Below are 23,303 nucleotides of genomic sequence, written 5' to 3' on the forward strand. Positions count from 1 at the left end.
CTGCTCCAGTTGTGTGGAAATTAGAGGCAGGGAGGAGACACCACAATGCTGTGGAAGACCCCTCTGCCTCCCAAAAGAGGTGCTGAGAGTCCTTGGCCTTGGCATGGGTGTGAGCCAGGAAGTTCCTCTTCTGAGTTAGTGTGGAAAAGCTGAAACTCCAAGGTTTTCTGAATACCCAGTGGCTTTGCTCCATGATGGGAGGATGTGGCCCCATGGATGGTTCTCCAGATGGAAATACAGGACAGAGGGATGTCCCTGGAGGTGCTGGAGCAAAGTGGCGCAGGGCAACGAGGGTTATTCCACCAGGATTGGGTTTTCCTGCCAGGGACAGTCGCCTGAACAGGAATGCTGGGCTCAGCTTGCCATCTAGTGGCAATAGCAGCCTTCTCCAGAGGGTCATGAGGTTCATGGCCATGCTGGTTCATAGCCCTGCTGGGGGGTGTGCAGCTCTGCTTTGGGTTCCACAGCCTTGCTGGGGGCTTTCTGCATTTCCCCCAGGGGCTTCCCAGCTCTTCCTCCCTGGAGACCACCTTCCCTACCCTACCTAAGCACACATGGAGCCAATGTGGATCTTCAGGTCCCCCCTGCCCTTTGGGTGTCACTGGGTTTTAACATCCCATGAAAATAGGGAAGAGGAGGAGGGGGCAGGTGAGACATGCCAAGGAAAGGGATGAGCTGGGAGTTTCCAGCTCCCATCTTGGTGCCCCTCCAGCCCTGAGCCTCATGTCTCACCTTTTCTGAGAGCCCAAGACCCCTTGTCCACCCTCCTTCAGCCCTAGAGCTAAGCTCTTCCTCCTGCCTGTCTCGAGGGGCAGGTTCCTGGCACCGTGGGATCACACCTGGCCCTTTTCCCCTTGCCTTGCAGGGATGCTGGTGGTCAACGTCACCTGGAGGAACAAGACGTACGTGGGGACGCTGCTGGACTGCACGCAGCATGACTGGGCACCTCCCCGGTAAGCGGGCGGGGGCCTCTGGTGGGCTCCCAGCACGAGGGCAAATCCAGCCCTGTACGGCCCCCACGGCACCCAGGACTCTCTGCCATGTGCCCACGGGGCTGCCACAGGGGTTGGAATCTCCTCCTTGCCCGACCCAACTGCTCCTGTCACTCTCTGCCCCTGCAGTCACACGTCCCTTGTCCTGGGGGCTGGAGATGGTTTAGCACATCCCGGGGACCGCTCTGGTTCCTCTTTATTGGTCAGTGGGGGGAGAAGTCTATGGGATCGGTAGTGAGGGGAGTAAGGGGATCCTCACTGTGCCTTGGGGACAGCACAGCCATCTCTCTGTTGAGACCTCCGTGTCCTCCTCCCTGCAGGTTCTGTGACTCTCCCACCAGTGACCTGGAGATGCGCAATGGCCGGGGCAGGGGCAAGCGCATGCGCCCCAACAGCAACACGCCGGTGAACGAGACGGCCGCTGCCTCGGACAGCAAGGGGACCAGCAACAGCAGCAAGACCCGGGCGGGAGCCAACAGCAAGGGGCGCCGGGGCAGCCAGAACTCCTCGGACCACCGCACCCCGCCTGGTGGCACCGCCGAGGACGTGAAGGCCAGTCCCTCCTCCGTCACCAAGCGGAAGAGCAAACCCCTCTCTGACATGGAGCTGAACTCCAGCTCGGAGGACTCCAAGGGCAGTAAACGCATCCGCACAAACTCAATGGGCTCGGCCACGGTGCCGCCTGCCGCGGTCAAGGTGGAGCCGGCTGTCCTGGAGCGCAACTGCCCTTCTCCCATCCTCATCGACTGTCCCCACCCCAACTGTAACAAGAAGTACAAGCATATCAATGGGCTGAAGTACCACCAGGCCCACGCACACACGGATGATGACAGCAAGCTGGAGGCAGATGTGGACAGTGAGTATGGCGAGGAGCCCTCCCTGCATGCTGACGTTGGGAGCTGCAACGGTGCCGCCGGGACACAGAAGGGCTCCCTCTCACCCGCTCGCTCGGCCACCCCCAAGGTGCGTTTGATGGAGCCCCACAGCCCCTCCCCATCCAGCAAGTTCAGCACCAAGGTCCCCTGCAAGAAGAAGGTGGGTGGGGAAGGGGACACAGACCCAGGTGCTCTGTCCAATGATGGCTCTGAGGATGGTCCCTCGGTGGCCGATGAGACGAGTAACGATGACTTTGATTCTCTGGAGAAGCGATGCATTGATAAGGACAAGTCAAAGAAGGCCTCTGGTGCTAAACAGGAGAAGATCCCTTCCAAAAGCTTGAAGTCCGCTAGACCCATTGCACCGGCCATTCCCCCTCAGCCGATTTACACCTTCCAGACTGCCACGCTCACCACAGCCAGCCCCGGCTCCTCCGCTGGCCTCACCACAACCGTGGTCCAGACCATGCCCAACAGCCCCCAGCTCAAACCCATCCAGCCTAAGCCAACGGTGATGGGAGAGCCCTTCGCCGTCAACCCTGCCCTCACCCCTTCCAAGGAGAAGAAGAAGAAAGACAAGAAGAAGAAAGAGCCCAAAGAGGTGGAAAACCCTTTGACTCCCGGCAAAGCCTGCAGAGCAGAGGAAGGTAAGAGCCCTTTCCGGGGGGAATCCAGCGAGCTGGGAATGAAAGGCGAGGGGCTGCTGAACGGTTCATCCGACCCCCACCAGAGCCGGCTCGCCAGCATCAAGGCCGAGGCGGATAAAATTTACAGCTTCACCGACAACGCACCCAGTCCTTCCATCGGCGGGGCCAGCAGGTTGGAGAGCACCAACCCAGCCCAGCCCCTGACCCCGCTGCACGTTGTCACCCAGAACGGGGCAGAGGCCAGCTCGGTGAAAACCAACAGCCCGGCTTACTCGGACATCTCCGACGCTGGGGAGGATGGGGAGGGCAAGCTGGAGAGCGTGAAGGCAAAGGATCCGGAGCAGCTGGTCAAGGAAGGCGCCAAAAAAGCTCTTTTCCCACCACAACCGCAGAGCAAAGAGTCTCCCTACTACCAAGGCTTTGAAACCTACTATTCCCCTGGCTACCCCCAGGCCAGCCCAGGACCCCTGAACCCTGGCGGGCAGTCTGCAGCCGAGACACAGGCCTTGAAGCTGAAGAAGGACGAGGAGCAGGAGAACCCGGAGGTGAAGGTGAAGAGTGAAGGCTGTGAAGAGAAGAAGGCAGAGCTCGGCAGTGGCTCCAGCCAGCAGCCCTCAGTCATCCAGCAGCGCCCCAACATGTACATGCAGTCCCTCTACTACAACCAGTACGCCTACGTGCCACCCTATGGCTACAACGAGCAGGGCTACCATGCTCACCTGCTGAGCACCAACCCTGCCTACCGCCAGCAGTACGAGGAACAGCAGAAGCAGCGGCAGAGCCTGGAGCAGCAGCAGCAGCGAGGGCTGGAGAAGAAGGTGGAGCTGGGCTTGAAAGAGAGGGAGGCGGCTCTCAAAGAGGAATGGAAGCAGAAGCCACCCATGCCCCCAACGCTGACCAAAGCCCCGAGCCTCACGGACCTCGTCAAGTCGGGGCTGAGCAAGCCCAAGGAGCAGGGAGGTCCTGATATGGCCAAATCCGTCATCATCCCCAAGCTGGAAGACTCGTCCAAGCTGTCCAGCAGCCAGGTCGCCGAGGGGCTCAAGGTGAAGCTGAGTGAGGCTGGTCACCTCGGGAAGGAGACGGCTGAGATGAAGCCTGGCTCCGAGTGTGGCCGGCAAGCGGAGGTGGACCCTGTTCTCTGGTACAGACAGGTAATGCCCTGCCCTGTCTGCCAGCCCAGCCACGGGTTTGCTCCTGCAGGAAGCTGCTCACCGGGCTTTGCTGGCGCCATCACCTCGGAGAACACGTGTTGTCCTCTGCTTGTGGTGGCACTCCATGGGATTCCCTTGGGACCAGAAAAAGGGTGGGGCTGTGAGGCCATGGATGAGCTAGGGAAGAGTCCAGGGTAGGGGGGTGGTGTTTGCTGGTCTCCTCCAAACCCAGCTTGGGACAGATGGGGCTGTGGGGAGGCATCTGCTCTGGTGGTTGGCTGTTCTTGCAGGAAGTGGAGGCCACAGATGGGCTGAGGAAACAAAACCCATGGATGGGCCAAGGAGAGCCCTGGGGAGTGGGGTTCACCAATCTCCTCCAAACGCAGGCTGGTTTTGGAACAGGCAGGGCCAGGGCGAGGCAGCTGTTCTGATGGTTGGCTGTTCTTGCAGGAAGCTGAGCCGCGGATGTGGACCTACGTGTACCCGGCAAAGTACTCAGACATCAAGACGGAGGATGAGCGGTGGAAAGAGGAGAGGGACCGAAAGTTGAAGGAAGAAAGAAGTCGAAGCAAAGAAGCCTCGTCCAAGGAGGACGGGAAGGAGAGCACCAGCTCCGAGTGCAAGCTGACCCCCACTGAGGAGGCTCGCATGGTGGGGAAGGACCCCAGGCCCAGTGTCCACGTCCCCGTGTCCTCACCCCTCACGCAGCATCAGTCCTACATCCCCTACATGCACGGCTACTCCTACAGCCAGTCGTACGACCCCAACCACCCCAGCTACCGCGCCATGCCCACCGTCATGATGCAGAATTACCCAGGTAGGGAGCCAGGCCCTTCAAGGGGTGTCTGTTCCCGGCTGTCCCTGCTCCCAGGGTGGGGGATGGCTGTGGGACATCCTCTCACAGACATACAGAGCCCCATGCTCCCACTGTGCTGCCCGAACACTCCTGGTGCCCTGACTGCTCTTCTCCCCCCAGGGTCATACCTACCCTCCAGCTATTCCTTCTCTCCGTACGGGAGCAAGGCGTCCGGCAGCGATGACAGCGACAAGTCCCGAGCCAGCCCCAGTGTGAGCTGTAAATCCAGCTCGGAGTCCAAGGCCCTGGACATCCTGCAGCAGCACGCCAGCCACTACAAGAGCAAATCACCCACGGTGAGGATCAGAGGGTGCTGGCTTTGCCCAGCTCTGTGGGATAGTCCCTGCATCCTGTAATGAGGTGGGAGCAGCTCCGCTTGCCGTGTGGTTTTGCTATTTCTGCTGCTGTGGGGGACCTGCAGCTGTGGAGTAGCCCAACATTACAAAGCCTTTGGGATGGACCAGCCAAACCTGTGCCCCAGCACTGGGGCTTCTCCAGGCCCTGCAGCAACCAGGTGACACTTGTCCTCAGCCCTGGAGCTGGCAGGTGGGATGTGGGGGCTGTCTCCATCCCATGGCTCCTCCTGGGCTGAGCTGGGAGACAGAGCTTGGACACAGTGAGGAAAGAGTTGTCCTCAAACAGGCCCTGTGTTCTCCACAGGCTCTTGGCTGTCCCACCACTTCCCATCAGTATCATGGGAGCTTTTTGGGCAAAGGCAGAGGGAATATCCTGGCGTGTGCCCCGGGGTAGCTGGTCATGTCCCTCAGCATGTGTCTGCTTTCCCCTCTCCAGATAAGCGAGAAGACGTCTCAGGAGCGGGACCGCGGCGGCTGTGGGGTGGTGGGGGGCAGCGGGAGCTGCAGCAGCGTCGGGGGAGCCGGCGCGGGGGAGAGGAGCGGCGACCGGCCCCGCACGTCGCCCTCCCAGCGCCTGCTCTCCACGCATCACCACCACCACCACCTCGGTACTCGCTGCTGCCAGCACAGTACAACCTGCCCTATGCAACAGGTGAGAGCGGGGCTGGGCTGGGGGGGAGCTGCACCTGCCCTTGGGCTGTGGGACCCTCACACTGTCCCCGGCGAGGTGCCCGGCCCTGTCTGCCAGCTCCTGACACCTCTTCTCCCCCCCAGGTCTCTCCTCCACAGCCATCGTTGCCAGCCAGCAAGGCTCCACTCCCTCCCTATACCCACCTCCCCGGAGGTGAGAACGGTAAGGCTCTGCTCCCGCTGCACCTCCGCGTGGGCGGCTGGGCTGGGCCGAAGGTGGCTGGGCCGGGTGCTCACGGGTGCCCTCGAGGGTTTAGGGTTTGCCCGTGGCCTCGGGGCTCGCGGGAGCTGACTTGCCCTTGGGTCATGGCAGGATGTGACACGCCAGGATTCCTGGGCTGTACAAGACGTGTGACTGGCTCACATGGGGAAGCGCTGGAGACTCCTTTAGACATCAGTTGAATGGTGTTAATTTGTACTGCTTGACGTTCCTGCCGTGATCCGAGGCAGACTCTGTCTTCTCCCCCGTCGGACACACACTGACTCCCCACCACACCCCTCTCTGGTGAGTGGATGAGCTGGTACCTGCGGATATATTTATTCTACTGGGCACCAGCGCTCAGGTTGGAGGCGACTCACCTGCCTGGTGCATATGAAGAGGAAACAGAAGCACTGAGGTTTCTCGATGAATTTGGGACCCTGCCGTGTCTCTGCGAGCTGCTGCTTCACGACAGGACTGGGGGCAGGCGGGGACTTGGAACACGGGGCTGAGCCTGCCGTGTGGCCACAGTCTCAGGAAAGGAAGCAAGGACTGGCTCACGGAGCCTCGGCAGGTGTCGGGGGGCTGGTGCAAGCTGGGCGGGCGGGTAGCAGCCTGGCTGGAGGCAGCTGTGGGGCTCTCCCAGTCCCTCATCTGGTCCTGCACCCCACAGCACCCACAACTCTGTGCCTGATCTGCCAACACATGGTCGATGGTCAGAGTGGGGGTGGGGAAGCTCTTGGCTCTGGCAAAGCAGCCTCTGCCCATGGGGGCTGGGGCTCTGTGGGGCTGGGGGCAGCAGGGCACAGGCTGCCAGGGCCCCCCAGGCCGTGCATGGTCCAGACCTGCCCGTGGCTTTTGCTTTGGTTTCTGAGCTGCAACTCTGCAAATCCCAGCCTCTCCTCTGCCCCACTACCATGGCAAGTGCCCCCCAAACCCTGGGGCAACACATCCTGCTGTGGGGGGCTGTGGCTCCCCTTTTCATCCACCTTTTGCTTTTAGGGCGGCTTCCCCAGGCCGCAGGCAGGGCGCAGTGAGGAACAAGCACACTTAGGTTCTGCCAGAGGCATGTGGGGCCATGCTGGTCCCCGCTCCAGCCTCGTGCCAGGGCTGGGGGCACCAGGTCCTGGAGGAAGATGGTCCCCACTCCTGGCTGCTCCCCAGCTCCGAGGACAGGGGCTTTCTGGTCCTCTGCCCCCGCCCCAGAGCGGCTCTCTCTCCCCAGGCCGACACTCTACCTCGGCCCCGCAGCGGCCGGGCCGCCCCTGCTGCCCCCGCCTCTCCCGCTGCCCAGCCGGGGGACATGGGGGCCATCGGTCTCGGTTGTGTGTGTCCGTGTCGCACCCGGCCCCGAGGGCCGCTGTACGGGGATGCTCTGCCCGCTGGGCTCTGTACATACTGTAAAAAGCAATTGTTTGAAAGCTGTTGTTTTGGGTTTTGTTTTCTTTCCCCGTTTCTTCCCCTATCCCACTGTACCCAGTTGGAAAGGAGGCACTGGCTGCTCTCAGCCCCAGTTCAGGTGCTGGCAGCATGGTGGCCCCGGCCTGCTCTTGTTGTTTGACTCACTTTTCTGCCACTCTTCGTTGTCTTTGGAAGGAGATGGGGCCGCGTGGCCCGGCACACTCCGTAGGGACAGGGTGGGTGACGGACCCACCCCGCACCCGTCACAGAGCCACGTGCAGCCACGGGGCTGGGGACTGGCAGGGCCGGAGTGCTTTGGAGAGCCCCACATCCCAGCCGTGGAGGAGCGTCCCCCTGGCTGCTCCTACCTCCAGCCTCGGCCGGCCCGGCACAGCCTGGCTCCCAGCACGGCCGGGGCCCACAGCGGCTCCAGCGGCGCAGAGGAAGTGCCTGCGGGTGTTGGGGGGTGCCACAGGCTTTGCTGGCAGTCGGAGGGGGTCGGGGGGCTGCTCCCCACCTTCCCAGTTGGGTCTCAGTTGAGTCTCCCTTTAGGTGTTAAATGAAACAACAGTTGATGCAGAATAGGTTTGAGGTTTGACATTTCCTGGGTTCTCTGGGCCACTTGTTGCCCACGGGGCCACCCCCAGCCCCGGTGTCAGACCGTTGGTGTTTATAGCTCGTTTCCATTGGCGTTGCTGTGTTGGGTTTCATTTCAGTCTTCCTGACTCTGCCCTTCTGTAAAGTGTACATTATTACCAAGTTCCTTGTTTTTTTATATATATATATATAAATATATATATATACAAACTGTACTCTTCTTGCCTTTGTACATTTGGGCAAGGAGGGAGAATAAATCTTTTTAAGAGACAATCACAAACCTGTGAGGGTGGCTTTTTCTTCCTGTTCCCCCAAGTCTGGTCCTTTATCCCCAAAAACTGTGGCCAGTGACTTTTGGGGGTGGGAGGGGGGGTTCCCCCATCTTGGGCATCTGAGAAGGCTCCTGGTGCTCACTGATCCAAGGCTTTTGCCCTGCGCCCCTGGGTCCAGCTCTGCCCCAGCACTTAGGGCTCTGGCGGGGCCTGCAGCTGAACTCAGACCTGGCAGAACCCCCCAGGCTTGAACCCCTGGGCACCAAGGCCCTGCCCTACACCACGGCCCCAGGGCAGAGGAGGTACTGGGCGCACAGGGCGGTCACAGGGCAGGGCTTGGTTCCTCCAGCTTTGCCACGGAGGTGATCCGTGTGGGAGGCAGCACCCAGGGACGTCAGAGGCACCTTCCAGATTTTCCAGAGGGTGTTTCGGAATGCATTTGGTGATCTGAGAAATCCACATTTGCCCACCTTTACTTGAGGCAGGGCAGGAGAGGATTTGGGACTGTCAGAGAAGCAGATGCAGTGGCACAGCCCCGCATCTCCAGCACAATAAAGAGCTCGGATCAGCCTCACCCCAGCTCCTGTGACCAGAATCCTGCACTTTTCCAGTCAATTTTACCAGTGAGAAGGAGCAAAGTGGTTCCCATCCCCTCATGTGCGATGTGCCAGCCTGGAGCACCATGGGGTGGCAGCAGGCTGCCGGCACATGCAGAGATGCCCAGGAGGCACTGGCCAGCCCTGGGCCAGAGCCGGGGCAGCTCCAGCTACAAGAAGGGATGAAACTGCGCCCTTCTCAAGCCAGAAGCAGCACTCAGCAGTTTTAGCCAGGGAACACCCATTCCCGAGGGCTCCTCTTTCAGGGGACAGCCCACTTGATTTTAAACTGATGGAGGGTCTAATACCCTGCTGGAGGGAGCAGAGCTCCTTTCGGCCCCTTGGTTTCATGGAGGGGAAGGAGGGCAAAAGAGACCCAAATTTTAAGATGATTTATTCACACACATTCATATCCCAGCCCCACCTCTCCCAAACCAAACACTGACCATGGTGGATATGGAATGACTCGGGTCCAGCTTCCAACAGAATCCTCGTCGAAGGGCGAGAGCACAACAGGAGCAATCCCACAACAAGGAGCCAGGCCAGGAAGAGCCGCGGGCACGGCCCTGGGGCACATCCCCCTTCCCTGGAGCCTGTCAGAGCCAGCCAGGATACAGTGCCACAGCACAGGGACAGGGCACCTCCTTCTCCGGCATGGGACAGGGCTGGGCTGAGCCACGACCGACTGCTGGCACCATGGCCCCTTCCCAGAAAAGCTCCTGGATGGGGAGAGCATCCCAGCACCTGCCCCCACACAGCCCTTTGGATACAGCCACTGGTGGCATCTTGAGCCTCGAGCTCATCCCTGTGGGAAGGTGAACAAGAGCAGAGGTGAGGGCTTGGGGTTGCTCCGGCCCCATCCCGGGTCGGAGGGTAAAGGCAGGAGCTTTTCTTGGCTCTTTGGACCACTGCAACCATCACCGTGCAGCTCAGGAAACTGCTCCTCCCAAATAAGCAGCCCCAGGTGTGTGAAGTTCATCTGAATGCCCCTTTTATTGAATGCCGTGATAGTGCAGTGGGAACATGGAACAGGGTTAAGACTGCGTAAAACAAAAGCTGGAAGAGCAAGAAGTTTTCAAAAAAGGGAAAAATAAAGGTTAGACCAGTTAAACCAGCATCGGAGTGGAGACGCATGGGGGGTTTAATGTAGTGTTAAAGGATAGACTCGAGCGTCTCCTGCACGTGCCCCACACCAAGCCAGGCCGTTTTTAAGGTCTTGAGTGGGAAATGAACAGGTGTCCCAGCTGAGCCCACGCCGGGCGGGCAGGAGGCACCGACGCAGGTCGGGAGGAGTCCCGAAGGTGGTACCGACCCCAGGGCTCCCACACCACGCAGCTGCATGGGAAGAGCTCCTATGCCAGTTCATGAACATCTTCCTTTTCCTAGTGATGATTACATGTGTGATAGATAGTTCTCTAGGCAACACGCTTCAATGAGAGTCAACTCTGGGGATACACAGCCCAATCTAACAATGAGAAATGCGCTTGCAGTCCAACAGAAGCTTGGCTTCCCTTTCCTCAGGAAAGGAGGTGGTCCCCTCTCCCCTCCACAGCAAATTGGGGTCCTGCTGGAGTCCCCCTCTGCAGCTATTCTTCATCGGAGGAAGAGCTCTGATCCAGGGGGTACACCATGAACATCACGTCCGGCCGTGACGGGACAGCGGGATGGCCAGGCCGCACGATCTCAAAGCCCAAGAAGCTGAATGTCTTCAGGAGTGGAGCTACCAAAGAGAAGGAAATCTGTTACCACCAGGAATAATCCTCTTTACCTCTCCCTTGAGCCATGAATATCCATCCAAGTGCATGGGACACCCTCTATGAGTGCATCCAGAGCCTCCAATGCAGAGAAGCACAGCCCTCTCCAGCAGGGGTTTTTGTCTCCTCCTGTGCTCATCGCAGCTGCTCCTAAGTGTGAAGGGATTTCAGCTGTGCAGCTGAGCAGCTTTGTCCATATTTCTCCTGCAATGTTTCTTTTATCCCCCGTGAGAAACAGCAGTGGTTGGTGGTCTGCCTGCACCAGGTGCACATCCCCGCTTTCCCAGGACGCATGTGGCCATCCCACACGTTTTGTCCTGCCCCAGCATCCCCAGAGTGCCGAGAGAGGACAGAGAGCAGCAAAGAGGGATCTGCTTAGGGACGAGGCATTTGCTGTCTCCATAAGGAGGTCCTGGAGCTCAGTGGAAACTCCAGACAGCTCTGCACAGCCCGGGGTGGGACCTCAGGAAAGCCACTTTGGGTTATATGTGGGGATTCAGAGCAGGGCCAGCCCAGAAGCCCCCAGACCTCGGGGCTGTCAGATACGGTTCTGTGATGCTGTGCCTGTGTCACTGGAGCAATGGCTTCCCGTGACCTGTGGCACTCACCCTGGTGCAGTGTCCCACTCCTGCGGCACCCTCGGGCGAGCCGCTCCAGGACACTGAATGACCATGTAGAGGAGCTCCTGAAGGTATTTTCTGGCAGCACTGAATTTCAGCTGCATAGACAAGGACCCAGGATCTGGAGCCCTCCAGAATTCCTACAACAACCCCTGGCATTGGCTGTCCCCTGTCCCCAGCCTCTGCGGGGGCCACCTACGCAAACCAGTGCTGGTGGTGACATAACAGCCAGGACTTGATTTGGAAATTATTCCTGGCATGGTAATATGGGATGATGACATCTTCCTAGGCTCAGCTCAGCTTAGCTCTGCTAAGGGCCTTCATTTCAGAGAAGCCGGGGCAGCTCATGAAGCTGCAGAGTAAAATTAGAACTGGGGTTGGAGTTACTCGCTAGGATACAGCCCGAGTCTGGTGGGATTTAGAGTGACATGTCCCCAGCCCCCCCCGGCTGTAATCCCTCACCCAACACGTCTATCTTTAGATCCTAATGCAGCCCCCAAAGCCATAAGCATCTCGAGCCAGGGCCAGGATTACCTGTAAGCCTGGAAAGGACAGAAGTGCCAGGAGATCTTTAAAAAGCTGATGAATTTCAGGGCAACAGGGTCTAAGTGCTTATTTTCCATCTAGTAACTCCTCCCTGGTTTCACCTTCCAGGTCAGAGCAGCCTGGTGCCAAACAGAGACTTCGCTGCTCACCAAAAGGGGAATATTAACTGACTTTGGATGAGAAAACCCCCCAAATCATTCAGGAGCAGCTTTTTGCACCAGAGTATTTAATGGCAGGGCACCAAACCAGGTCTTATCATGGAATCCCAGATTGGTTTGGGCTGGAAGGGACTTAAAGCTCATGGAGTTCCACCCCACTGCCATGGGCAGGGACAACTTCCACTAGACCAGGTGCTCCAAGCCCTACCCAGCAGACCTGCTGGAGAAACCACAACACTCCCTTCACCCTTACCCTCCAAAAAGGGCTTATTTCCTCCACAGGAAACTATTCCTCTAAGAATTAGGCACATAACAACCCCTGCACTAGGAGGGTCCTGTGGGTCTTGCCCTGGGATTACCAAGTTTCTTTACAGGTTCAGCAGCACCGTGTGGGATGTCAGGAGCAAACCTGAGCGCGGGCCAGCCCTCACCTCGATCTTCTCTGCTTTTTCTGAAGCAGATGAAGACATAGTTGACTTTCATTTTTTCTTCAGCAAACTCCAGCAGTGCTGACAACCTGCCAAGGAGGGGGAAGACAAAAGGACATCAGCTCTGGGAAGTCCTGTCCTGAGGAAGCCTCTGAGCATTATCGAATTATCAACTGTTTGGATGTTTTCAGACACAAAGATTGTTTACAGCCCCCTTCCAGCGAACAATGGGTGCTGAAACAATGGGCTTCCTGCCCTGCAGATTCAAGAGCTGTCCTTGCTCCGAGTCACGACAAGTCCCTGTCCTCACAGCCACAAACACCCTCCCCACCCGTGGTGCTTTGGGACTGAAGCCTTCGTAGGCAGGAAGCGGAATATCGCAGCTGCTCCCAGGCCAGGCTGCATTCCCTGACAATGCACAGGGGGGATCTGGGAGTTCTGTGCTTTCTGGGAAGGAAAACCGCCCAGAACCGAGCTCATGGCAGGCAGAAAAGGAGAGCCAACCATCCCCAGAGAATGTGTGCGCAGGCAAAGCCATTTCCTGAGCGCATCGGCTGCCTGGCACAGCTGCTGCCCCCTGAATCCTCGCTTCCTGCCTTTCCAGCTGGATTATTTCTGCCACCTCTTGATGGAAGCGGTGCTGCAGTAACCCCTCTGCGAGCCTCCGGGGTGGCACACGGAGCAACTGCTGTCACTTGTAACCACTGGCGCTGCCAGAGCAGTGACAAACAGGCCTTCACTCCACATCTCATTAACCAGCCGTCAGCACAGCAGCGCAGGAGATTAAATTTGCAAGGGTTCTGTTAATATGTTAATGAACTACTTTAATTATGGCCTCTCCTCGGCTGTTTCACCCAGCTAAAAATAACCTGACAAAATTGTGCTTTAAGTCACAATGACACTGGCAAATAAATCCCCTCCCAGAAGGACCCATTCCCGGGAGAGCCCAGAGATTTACGGGCCAACCGCAGAAATTACACAAACATTTATCTGGACTCAGAGTCAAATGAGACAAGTGCGAGACAGCAGCAACACTGCCACTTCCTGAAGGTGCACACCAGTGGGTTTTTCCTTAATTAGCTCGTATCACCGAGGGCTGAAGCCTGCTTGGAGATTTAGGCGGAGCGGATTGCTCCACAGAGGAATCCAGCAAAGCCACATCTACGCTGCAGCGGAGACCTCTGGCACAGCACTTGGCAGGAGGAGCTGCTCTGGAAGCTGCGTTTACCCAAACTTCCCAGAGCAGAGCTGTCTGGACAGAACACGAGCGGATTCTGCCAAGAGAAAAATCAGAGCTGCTGGCAGAGCCCGGCGCCAGCGCGGCAGCGCTCCAAGAGCAGATCCACCTACTGACGAGGAGAGCATCAATAGGATGGAGGGGTTTTTTCTTCCCTGGAAGAGAGGAAAACCAGCCAAGATAGGCTTGCCAAGTGGCCAGCGGAAAAATAAAATGAAAAAATAATAAAATATCAGAGAGAATCTTGTTGGCTTTCTGTAGCAGAGTATACAAAGATTCACTCTGCTCATTTATTGCTTGTTTTTCATTAGTGTTGGGACTCAAAAAATGGCAACTCATCTGGAATTACCACTGGGGGGAAAATGTTCCCATGGGGGACTCTGCAGACAAGGGAGCAGAATGTGCACAAACCATGAACAGAGCTGCCATTGCACAGCCCATTCTCCCTGCACACAGCTTGGAATCCCAGGACGGTTTGGGTTGGAAGGGACCTTAAAACTCATCTCGTTCCAACCCCTGCTATGGGCAGGGACACCTTCCACTAGACCATACTGCTCCAAGCCCCATCCAGCCTAGCCTGGAACACTTCCAGGGATGGGGTGTCTGTCCACCATCACCCATGTAAGCGAAGTCCTGCCCCACAGGAGCCACAGCTGCACCTTTGGGATCTAGAACTTACCCTTCTTTGCTTCCATCAGCTAATAATCCATCAGGGATTTCCACAAAGAGGCTCTGGTTTGAGAGCACTGCATCCCAGGAGGAGGTCTTCACCTCTGTGACCTTGTACTGGAAGTGGACAATGTGAGGCTTCCCTTCGTGCACTGGGACATCTTGGCTAACAGTGATCTTCTCATCCTGGGAAAATAAAAAATGTAAAGTCCTGCACAGCCAGGGGACAACTGGAGACAGCAAATGCAAAGGAAGGGTCTTAGGGTTTTACTGAGAAGAGGATTATGATTTTCCCTTCCCTTTTTGCTGGCTCAGGGACACACCACACAGTTCTCAGCCCTCAGAGTGATTTATAGCTGTGTTCTCCTGTTAAGGGAATGTAGTGTTACATATTGACATAATATTAAATTTCAGAGTAGAAGACTCCACTCCCTCACTGCCTCCCCAGCCACATCTGGTGGTGCTTCATGAACTGCCCTTCCAGGAACACAACTGGACCCAACACACTGGCAGAGCTTCTGCTGCCGCAGCCCAACCAGTTTTGGTGCCTCCCCATTCCCCACCACAGCCTTTCTGTTCCAGGAGTGACCACAAATTGCTTTCCCAGATTTTATAACCAATGGTTTGCCTCCTGGTGTAAGGGAGGGAAACACAGAGCGCAGGGAGATTCCAGAGCCGATGTGAAGCTTGTAAGGAGGTCTTCTCCAGAGACCACAAACACACACGTCCCTCCCCAGCTCTGCCCCATGAGAATGCCAAGCATGCAGATCACTTGGGATCAGCTCAGCAGTTCCTAGAAAACAATTCCGTGGTTAAAGCTCTATTCCTTCAGACAATTCCTGCAGGCACTTGGCTTGCCCAGTAATGATTTCCATGTTCCAGTGCAAAGAGCCCCAGCAAAAGCAGCAGAGCCCTGAGTTAATGCTGTAACTGCAGTGAAGCTGAACCGTCCCCTGTGCCTGGTGACAGCTCGTGTGTCCCTGTCCCTCACATTCACAGGCATCTGCACAGCTTTGAAGGGCAGAAGTAAAGCAGATACTCGAGGTCATGAGAGCACCTGCAGGGCCCTGTGTCCCTCCCTCCTCAGCAGGTGGGTGGGCAGTGGTTCACTCCACTGGGTCACTGGGTGAGCAACTGCCCAGCCTCCAAGTATTTTATTTTAACAGGATGATTAATTCAGCAGCTCCTTACAAGCCTTTCCAGGCTCCTCCAGCCACTGTCCCAGTGCTTTAATTCCTATTACCTCGTGTCTTAAAATAGATGCCCCTTGGTTTGACTATTGTATGACAGAGAAGCCGCCGAGGACATTCACACTGGTGACAAAGTTACACCATGTGCAAAGTGGGAGCTGCCTGGCCTCGGAAAGCAGAGCAGAGGAAGCTGCCATTCATTGAAAGCCCACAAAGCTGAGCTGAAAAACAAGTTTACATTTCATCAGAATAAATATCCTGTAGGAAATAAGTTTATTCACAGAGTTTGAAGGAAGTCTGAGTGGCTGAATGCACCAGAAATGCACTGAGAGCTGCTCCAGTGAGGTCAGGCTGTGGCTGTGATGAAGCCAGCAGAGAGAGGCAGGGCTGAGTACAGAGGTACTTAAAAAAAACCAAATCCAAGGGACTTATGTACATATCCTTCAGCAGTGACTTCACAGGAGCCTTTATAGCTGTTGTTTTAGTGTAGAAGGTGTTTCTGTTCCAGGAAACATCCTTCTCTCCAGAAAAGCTCACAGATCGTGCTTTTCCCATGCTCACAAGACTGAAACCGGGTGAGGAAGGTAAGGAAAGCAGGCTGGGATTGACATGGGAGGTGTGCCTTTGGGTGGGAAGACTGGCACTGCCACAGGAAGGGAAAAGCATTCTGAGCCATTTGGTTCAGAACCTCCTTGTCACCAGAAATTATGTCCAGTGCTCTAAACCCAGTGAGGTTGTTCCACTGAAACCCCCCTGTGACAGCCTAGGAGCCAAAGACAGCACGACCACAGGGATTAACAGAACCAGTTCCCCCGGTTCAGTGGGAATTACATTTACACAGCCTGGCTGGGGCAGCTGACACTTTATTTCTAGGCATCCAAACAAGAGATGCCGGGGAAGAGAAGGGCTCTGTGGGCTGCTCCTGTGAAGCAGCAGCAGCAGCCCAGAATTCTTTGGAAGCTGCTCAAAGCAAAATCCTGTTTACACAAGCACTCGGTTTTAGTTCACCCTGGAAAAATCCCCACACAGAATCCCCCTGCCATGTTCCTGTGGACAAAATCCCCTGCCACCAGACTGAATTTTACCCAGCTGCCCAAACCCTGGCTCCCCAGCCCTCCGGCTCCGTTTCAGCAACACAAAGTCACGAGGACCAACTTCCACTTGTTTCCAATTCACTGAGCCCAAGATTCTCCAGCTCTGCTCTGCTCCTCAGATGTCCCAGGAAGGACAAGAGGAGGCCCTGGCGTGTTGGCAGGGTCAGAAGGAAGGATGTTATGATCCACCCTGGCCAAGTGGCTGGAGAAAGGCGTGGAAGCACCGGCTGCTGGCATGTGCTACACCTGCAGCCTCCTGCCAAGTCTGCCAGCCAGGGCATGTCTCGGCTGCTCACTGGGCACTGTGGCATTCCCAGCTCCAGCAGAGCTCCCCGGATGGAGGGCTGAGCTTTAAGTCTCTTAACACAAAAATGCCAGCACTTACAGGGAGCCCCGATTTATAGCAGCGATGTACCCGAGTGCTGCATGCGCCGGCAGAGGCAGGCGTGCTCGGAAAGGTCATCCCTGGGACTGGAACAGCTGATACAGCTGGAAAAAGGACTTAAGCTTCTGGATCCAGATGCCTTTCCAGGTCATGCTGGTGGCTGCTGGCTGGAAAGCTCAGGCTGCTGTAACTACAGCACTGCCAGACTGAGTGGGTGACCGAGGGGGCAGACAGAGCCCTGTAACCCCTCTGAGGTCTGACACACCTCAAATCCTGGGGTCAGTTCTGTGCCCCTCATTCCAAGACAGACGTTGAGGGGCTGGAGCATGTCCAGAGAAGGGAACAGAGTTGGGGAAGGGTCTGGAGCACAAGTCTGATGAGGAGCAGCAGGGGGGGGGCTCAGCCTGGAGAAAAGAAGGTTCATGGGGGACATTCTTGCTCTCTACAACTCCCTGACAGGAGGGTGCAGCCAGGTGGGAGTTGTGCTCTGTTCCCAGGGAACAAGGGATGGGATGAGAGGAAATGACCTCAACCATTTCCAGGCCAGGGGAGGTTGCATCTTAGGGAGAATGTTTTCTCCAAAAGAACTGTCCAGCCCTGGCACAGGCTGCCCAGAGAAATGCTGGAGTCACCATCCCTGGAGGGATTTAAAAGCCCTGTGGATTCGGCACCTGGGGACATGGGTTAGTGGTGAACATGGCAGTGCTGGTGGAACAGTTGGACTCAATGACCTTAGAGGGTTTTTCCAACCCAAACAATTCCGTGATCCTTTGTTACAGAAGGGGCTGATGTTCTGATAGATTCTGCTAGTTTTGTCAAGCAATAAATCCAGGAAGAATTCCATCCATATTTCTGAGATGCAGTTATCTGGAAGACATGCCCCTTGCCTACATACCACTGCCAAAATCTGTGCAAGTTCACGGCTGTACTGGAATCAAAGACTCCAAAGTCACCAAACCATGATTCCTCCCACCGTCCTCCTCCATGCTGAGCCCATTTTCTGCCTCTGGGCCTTGCCTGGTGCTCACATGAGGCTTGGCAAAGCTGGCTGGCAGGAGTTCCCATTTCCCACCCAGAGGGGAATTAACTACTCGTCCTGAGCCCTCTTGAAGCTATTTTTGTACCTTCTTTCTGTGACAGGAAGCCCACTGTGCTGCTTCTCTGGAGTCTGTACCCCTCTGTACCCCCCAAACATCTGTGACAGTTCACCTCGAGCATTAAACTGATGGGATCTTGTCACCGGAGGCTCAGAGGTTGACATTTTGCAAGGGAAGTGGGTGAGAAAAGTGCTGAAAATTCACCAAAGGTAACTCTGAAAGCAACCATGAGGTCTGTGATTCTCTCAGAAACTCCAAGAGGAGACTCTGGAGCTGTGGCCCAAAAGAGTCTGTATCTTTTCATCATGTAACATCTGTGTGCCACCCACGGGTTAATTAAAAATCAGGTCTAACGCCTGTGACAACACCCCTGGCTCAACAGCCAAATTTGCAAGATGAGCATAAATTCAGGCTGCCTCATCTAAATGGAAGAGCAGCCCTTGTCCCAGAAAGGAGACAGATGTGAGCCAAGTCACACAAGTGCCAATTACTCTACAGGAAGGAGCAGCCAGGTCTCCTCATTCGAAAGGAAAGGTCCCGTGGAATGAAGAGGAACACAAAATGAGAGAGCTGCAAGCCTGCAGACACAAAGCCTTCCTGATCTTGCCCTGGCTGTGCTCATGTTCTAGAGGCACCCCTGCCTGGGAGCTGCATGGCTGCCTCTCCCATCTGCACCTCGGTTCAGGCAGCTCCCAGGCCCCGACAGCTTCACCTTCCGGACCAGGGCGCAGGAAGGCGCTTATCAGCCCTACCCTTGCTGTGTTTCACCTTTCTGCTTCCCGCTTCCTCTCGCTGCCAGACATTTCAGAAGCCCTTTCATGTTATGATAATGCGGGCTCTGTGTACAATAGCTGCAGCAGGGCCCAGGGGACAGGCTGGTGAATGATCTGCTGCACAATGGTCTCTCATTTCTTAATAAACAGGTGATATTTAAGCAGGAGAGACCTGCTTGCAGCTCAGTCCCTGAAAAATTACCTATTCTCCCACTTATTATCTTGGAGTTCTTTGCATTTACTCCCATCAGACTCCGAAAGAAACTGAGCACAGTTGTAACACAGGTACAAGTCAATGTACAGATGTTAAATCTTTCTCACCTTATATATCAGAGCTGAAAGAGAAGGATCCCTGCCACCCCCTCGCCCACCGGGGATCTTCGACAGTGGGTGAGGGGCATCAGGAGCACCACAGAGGCCCTGGAACGATGTGCCTGCAGCACTGCAGCTGGGGACAGTTACTCAAAGGTAAAATACTACTGCAAGAAAAAGAGAGAGCACCAGGTTACATTAGCAGGGATCACATTTCAGAGGCTCCAGCTTCTCAAAGCCCCAAATCATTTGTATCCCTGCTCCTCCACAGCACCCAGATGGCAACATCGAAACCACCCCCTGCCCCAGTGGCACTAGAACCCAGCGTGTTTTGTTAGGAATGGAGGAGGGGCTGGAGCCAGGAACCCAGAGAGAGTGCTGAGCAACCTCATGCTAATAAGGGAGGCCTGGAAGGCTGCCAGGAGCAGATGGCTGGGAACACATGACCAGATGAGCACACATTTTCTAGAGACAAATATCTACAAATAGATCAACAGGGCCCAGGAGGAGAAGGTTTAAGTTTCACATTTTCAGACCCAGGAGGAGTGAAAGGATCGGTTCTTCAAATGCCTTCAACACGCTCCACAATGTCCACAGCGATGTTTTCACACACACACGAAATGTCATGCAAGCATCCTCCACCCCAACCCTAAAAAATACAAGTTCACCCCACAGAGCTACTTTGAACAGCAAGAAAACACATTTCCCTTGCAGTTTCCAAGTTTGTTTGGAAGTCCTACACACGGTCTTCCAGGATCGCTTTGGACACAGGCTTTAATACCTGCTCCAGCTTTTAGGAAGCTCATCAAAGCAAATTATTTTACTTCTGGAGCCTTGGTTCCTCTCTCAGCACCACAAGAGCTCTGTGCTGAGGCTCAGCAATGTTCCTCTAGCACAGCCTGCAAAAGCCATGCAAGGAAACCAGTCCTTCCCCAGTGCTCCCGTTATGAAACACACCGGCACAAAGCTATGGAAGCACCACCAAAACAACGGGGTGAGGGAGGGTTTTCATGAGCACGGAGTGAGGAATGAGGCTAAAGTGGATAAATTCTGCAGCTGTACTGACAACTCACTGTCTGCCCTGAAACTTCTCACTCGAGCTGTTCTCAATGCAGTGTTTTTCCACTCTAATCCCTCTCCACGAGGCAGACAGGCTTAAGTATCCAAACACCAAGTAAAGATCTGCACTGTCAGAACCACCTGAGATGCCTAAAAACACGGAATCAAACTGGTTTGGGCTGGAGGGACCTTAAAGCCCATCCAGTTCCACCCCCTGCCACGGGCAGGGACATCTTCCACTACACCAGGTTGCTCCAAGCCCCATCCACCGGCCTTGCAGCTTGCCTGTGCCAGCTGCAAACAAACTACTAAAATTTGGCATTTCTGAGTGCCAAAAACCTAACTCACGAATGCTCAAGGCAGAATTCGCCACGGATCTCTGCTCACCACCTACCACCAAAACCATCTTTCTACAGGAAACACTAATACTCTTCCTCCACATACTCCCTCCCCCAGGTTCGCTAGACGGGGCTCTGGGGCAGCATTCCCATGTGCTAGAGCAGGGACCTCTTGAAGAAAAGGCAGTTTAAATATACCAGGAGACGTCTGGGGGCAAAGCCCGGTGTTCTGTGCTGCCTGGTGTGCCTCGGGCTATCAATGGGCCAGTGTGTGTTCAGTAGTAGTGGATGTCGAGAGGATGACAAAGCACTTTGTGCCGTCCCCACCCCCAGAAAGCTGTTGGCAGCTTTGTTATTCCCTTCCCTCCTCCCTCTACCCTCCAGCCAACAATGTACTATTGATAGCTCTTTCCAACTTGCGGCCAAGGCATCGAGAAGCTGGATAATGAAGTGGAGTTGTGGGAAAAAAAAAAAATTAAACAGAGAGGCAGTTTTCATGCAAAGCAGCCCAAGACACTTCCCAGTTTCACTTCCTCTGGCACATGCAGAAGTCAAAACACCAGCCCCCTTCAGCTGCTGCCTGCACGTCCTGGCCCAAATCCACACACCTCCACTCTCCCCCTCCAAAATCAGGGTCCCTGCATGCCACCACTATCCCCTCCAGGATAAGGGCTCTGAGAGCAGCACCCTCAGGGGAGAGAGTTCGTGTGGGGCACAGATTAAAAGGGCTTTTGCTTTCTCCAGCTGTGCTTCAGCTCCCTGGGAAGAAATTCATGCAAACACCCGGCAGCGTCTGATCCCTTCATGCATCCTTGTGCAAACGGCAACTCTCCCTGCGGCCTGCTTATTGCTTGCAAGTTAGGTTTGTGCTCCCTTCTGATGTCTCTCCTCCTCGGAGAAGCTGCTTTCCTGCAGCTTGGTTGAAATTAAGATGCATTTAGATCACCAAGGCCTTTCCCTGGAGAGACTCCTCAGTAAAAGCTGCTCGGCTGAGCCCTGCCCGAAAGGGGAGCTGGAGGCCGGTGTTACACTCTCATCCCGCGGGTGTAATTTTAACTCCCTAAACTCCCAGCGATCCCAACCCCGTGCCCTGTCCCTGGGAAGTGCAAAGGGCAGCTCGGCAACTTCAAAACCCCATCACAGCTGTTCCTAGGCAGCCCCGGCACCCGGAGCCAGGCTGGGATTACCACCAGCACATCGGGGGTCAAAATCGGCACATTTCCTTGTGTTTTGGGGATTTTATTTGTTTTGAACACTTAGACCAGATGGAAGAATCGACAGGGCTCCCCTGACGTTGGAGAAATGACTGTTTTGTTTGTTTTCCTTTCTGCCCCTTCCCAAAACAGGCACTGGAGATGCAGCTGCATAACAATAATAATAATAATAATAATAATAATGCTAGACACATATCCAGGAGCCCGATTTGAGGAGTAAATTGTAAACAACCATCTGATGAACACAGCACAGCTCAAGCATCTCCCACACAGACAGCGGCCAAGAACCAAGGCTGCTTCATACGCATCCTCTGGGCTCTTATCGGCGACAGAGGCGCAGGAAATGACACTCTGGGGACTCTAAACAAGGAACAGACACACGACATAAATCGGTCAGCTGAGAAAAATACAGAGATCCCGCAAGTTCGTGCCTGCTGGCACCCAACCTGCCCGGAAAAGCCACCCTTCTGCAGGCAGAGAGAGGTGCGGGGGGTGCGGGGAGGGAGCGCTCGGACCCCGCCGCGGCGAGGGCTGCTCTGAGAGAGGTGCTCAGGCCCCGGCGAGCCCAGACCCACCCACGGGAGGTTCCTCAATGGGGAAGCGACGCCTCGATGAGGATTTTAAACGGAGAAAGGCGGAGCGGCCTCCCCACGTCCCGCGGCCTCCCCGCCGCCTCAGCGCCCGCCCGCGCCCCCGGGCCCGCCCGCCGCCGCCGCGCTGAGGAGCGAGGGAGAGCAGGGGGCGCGCCGCGCACCTGTCCTGGGTGTTTATCATCCTGGGCTCGCTCCGGTGCGGCTGCGGTCGCTGCTGGCGCTGGTGCCCGGCTATGCCCCGGCTGTGCCCCCGCTCCGCTCCGCTCGGCGCCGCGCTCCGACTGACCCCGCGGGCCCGCGCGCGGACACGCCCCCCCGCCGCGCGCGCCCGGCCCCGCCCCCGGCCCCGCCCCCGGCCCCGGCCCCGCCCCGCGGCGCGCGGGCAACCCGGGCACGCGCCGCCCCAAACAAAAGCGCGCGCCCGGCCACGCCCCCGCCTCGCACCGCCCCCCGCGTGTGTGACGTCACCGAGCCGCGCGGGCGCGCGCGCCCCCTGCGGCCCTGGAGGGGGTGAGGGGAGCGCGCCTGAGGCTCCCGGTGGTCCCCGGGCTCCCGGTTACCCACAGGGTCCCGGTCATCCCCTCAGGCTCCCGGTGGTCCCCGGGCTCCCGGTTACCCACAGGGTCCCGGTCATCCCCTCAGGCTCCCGGTGGTCCCCGGGCTCCCGGTTACCCACAGGGTCCCGGTCATCCCCTCAGGCTCCCGGTGGTCCCCGGGCTCCCGGTTACCCACAGGGTCCCGGTCATCCCCTCAGGCTCCCGGTGGTCCCCGGGCTCCCGGTTACCCACAGGGTCCCGGTCATCCCCTCAGGCTCCCGGCTCTCCTCGGGCTCCCGGTTATCTCCAGGGTCCCGGTTCTCCCCACGGGCTCCCGGTCTTCCCCTCAGGCTCCCAATTCTTCTCGGGTTCCCCGTTTTCCCCCCACACCCCTGTGGGGCAGGTCTCAGGTAGCCCCAGGCCGGTGGCCTGGGCTGTGGGAAGTGACAAGGCCCAGGCAGGAACACGGGAGGAGGTGGTGGGAGACGAGGTTTGGGAATAGGGCCGAGGAATGAGCAGCCGAGCACTGGTGGAGCCACACAGAAGAAGCCACTGGTGCAGAGAGGTAAGAGATTGGGAAGAGATTCCTCCCTGTGAGGGTGGGCAGGCCCTGGCACAGGATGCCCAAAGCAGCTGTGGCTGCCCCTGGATCCCTGGCAGTGTCC

At 56.6% G+C, this 23,303-nt stretch overlaps 2 protein-coding genes across 2 annotated transcripts in view; one reads left to right on the forward strand and one right to left on the reverse strand.

The window, feature by feature from the left end:
- Window positions 1–5,975, forward strand: part of ZNF609 (zinc finger protein 609) — a 62,819-nt gene extending 56,844 nt beyond the window's left edge. The window contains 8 exon segments of the mRNA XM_039557976.1: window positions 866–953; window positions 1,313–3,668; window positions 4,119–4,485; window positions 4,645–4,820; window positions 5,317–5,485; window positions 5,488–5,532; window positions 5,655–5,733; window positions 5,884–5,975. Coding sequence (XP_039413910.1) covers window positions 866–953; window positions 1,313–3,668; window positions 4,119–4,485; window positions 4,645–4,820; window positions 5,317–5,485; window positions 5,488–5,532; window positions 5,655–5,728 — 3,275 coding nt within the window. The 3' untranslated portion in view covers window positions 5,729–5,733; window positions 5,884–5,975.
- Window positions 5,976–9,604: 3,629 nt separating this feature from the next.
- OAZ2 (ornithine decarboxylase antizyme 2) lies at window positions 9,605–22,403 on the reverse strand. The gene is given in 6 exon segments (XM_039557825.1): window positions 9,605–10,355; window positions 12,145–12,230; window positions 14,058–14,233; window positions 18,908–18,988; window positions 18,990–19,065; window positions 22,264–22,403. Coding segments are annotated over 6 exon segments (573 nt in total). The 5' UTR covers window positions 22,284–22,403; the 3' UTR covers window positions 9,605–10,221.
- Between the last annotated feature and the right edge of the window lie 900 nt (window positions 22,404–23,303).

The sequence above is a fragment of the Corvus cornix genome, chromosome 10, assembly GCF_000738735.6.
Source record: "Corvus cornix cornix isolate S_Up_H32 chromosome 10, ASM73873v5, whole genome shotgun sequence".
In the NCBI taxonomy this organism is placed as follows: domain Eukaryota; kingdom Metazoa; phylum Chordata; class Aves; order Passeriformes; family Corvidae; genus Corvus; species Corvus cornix.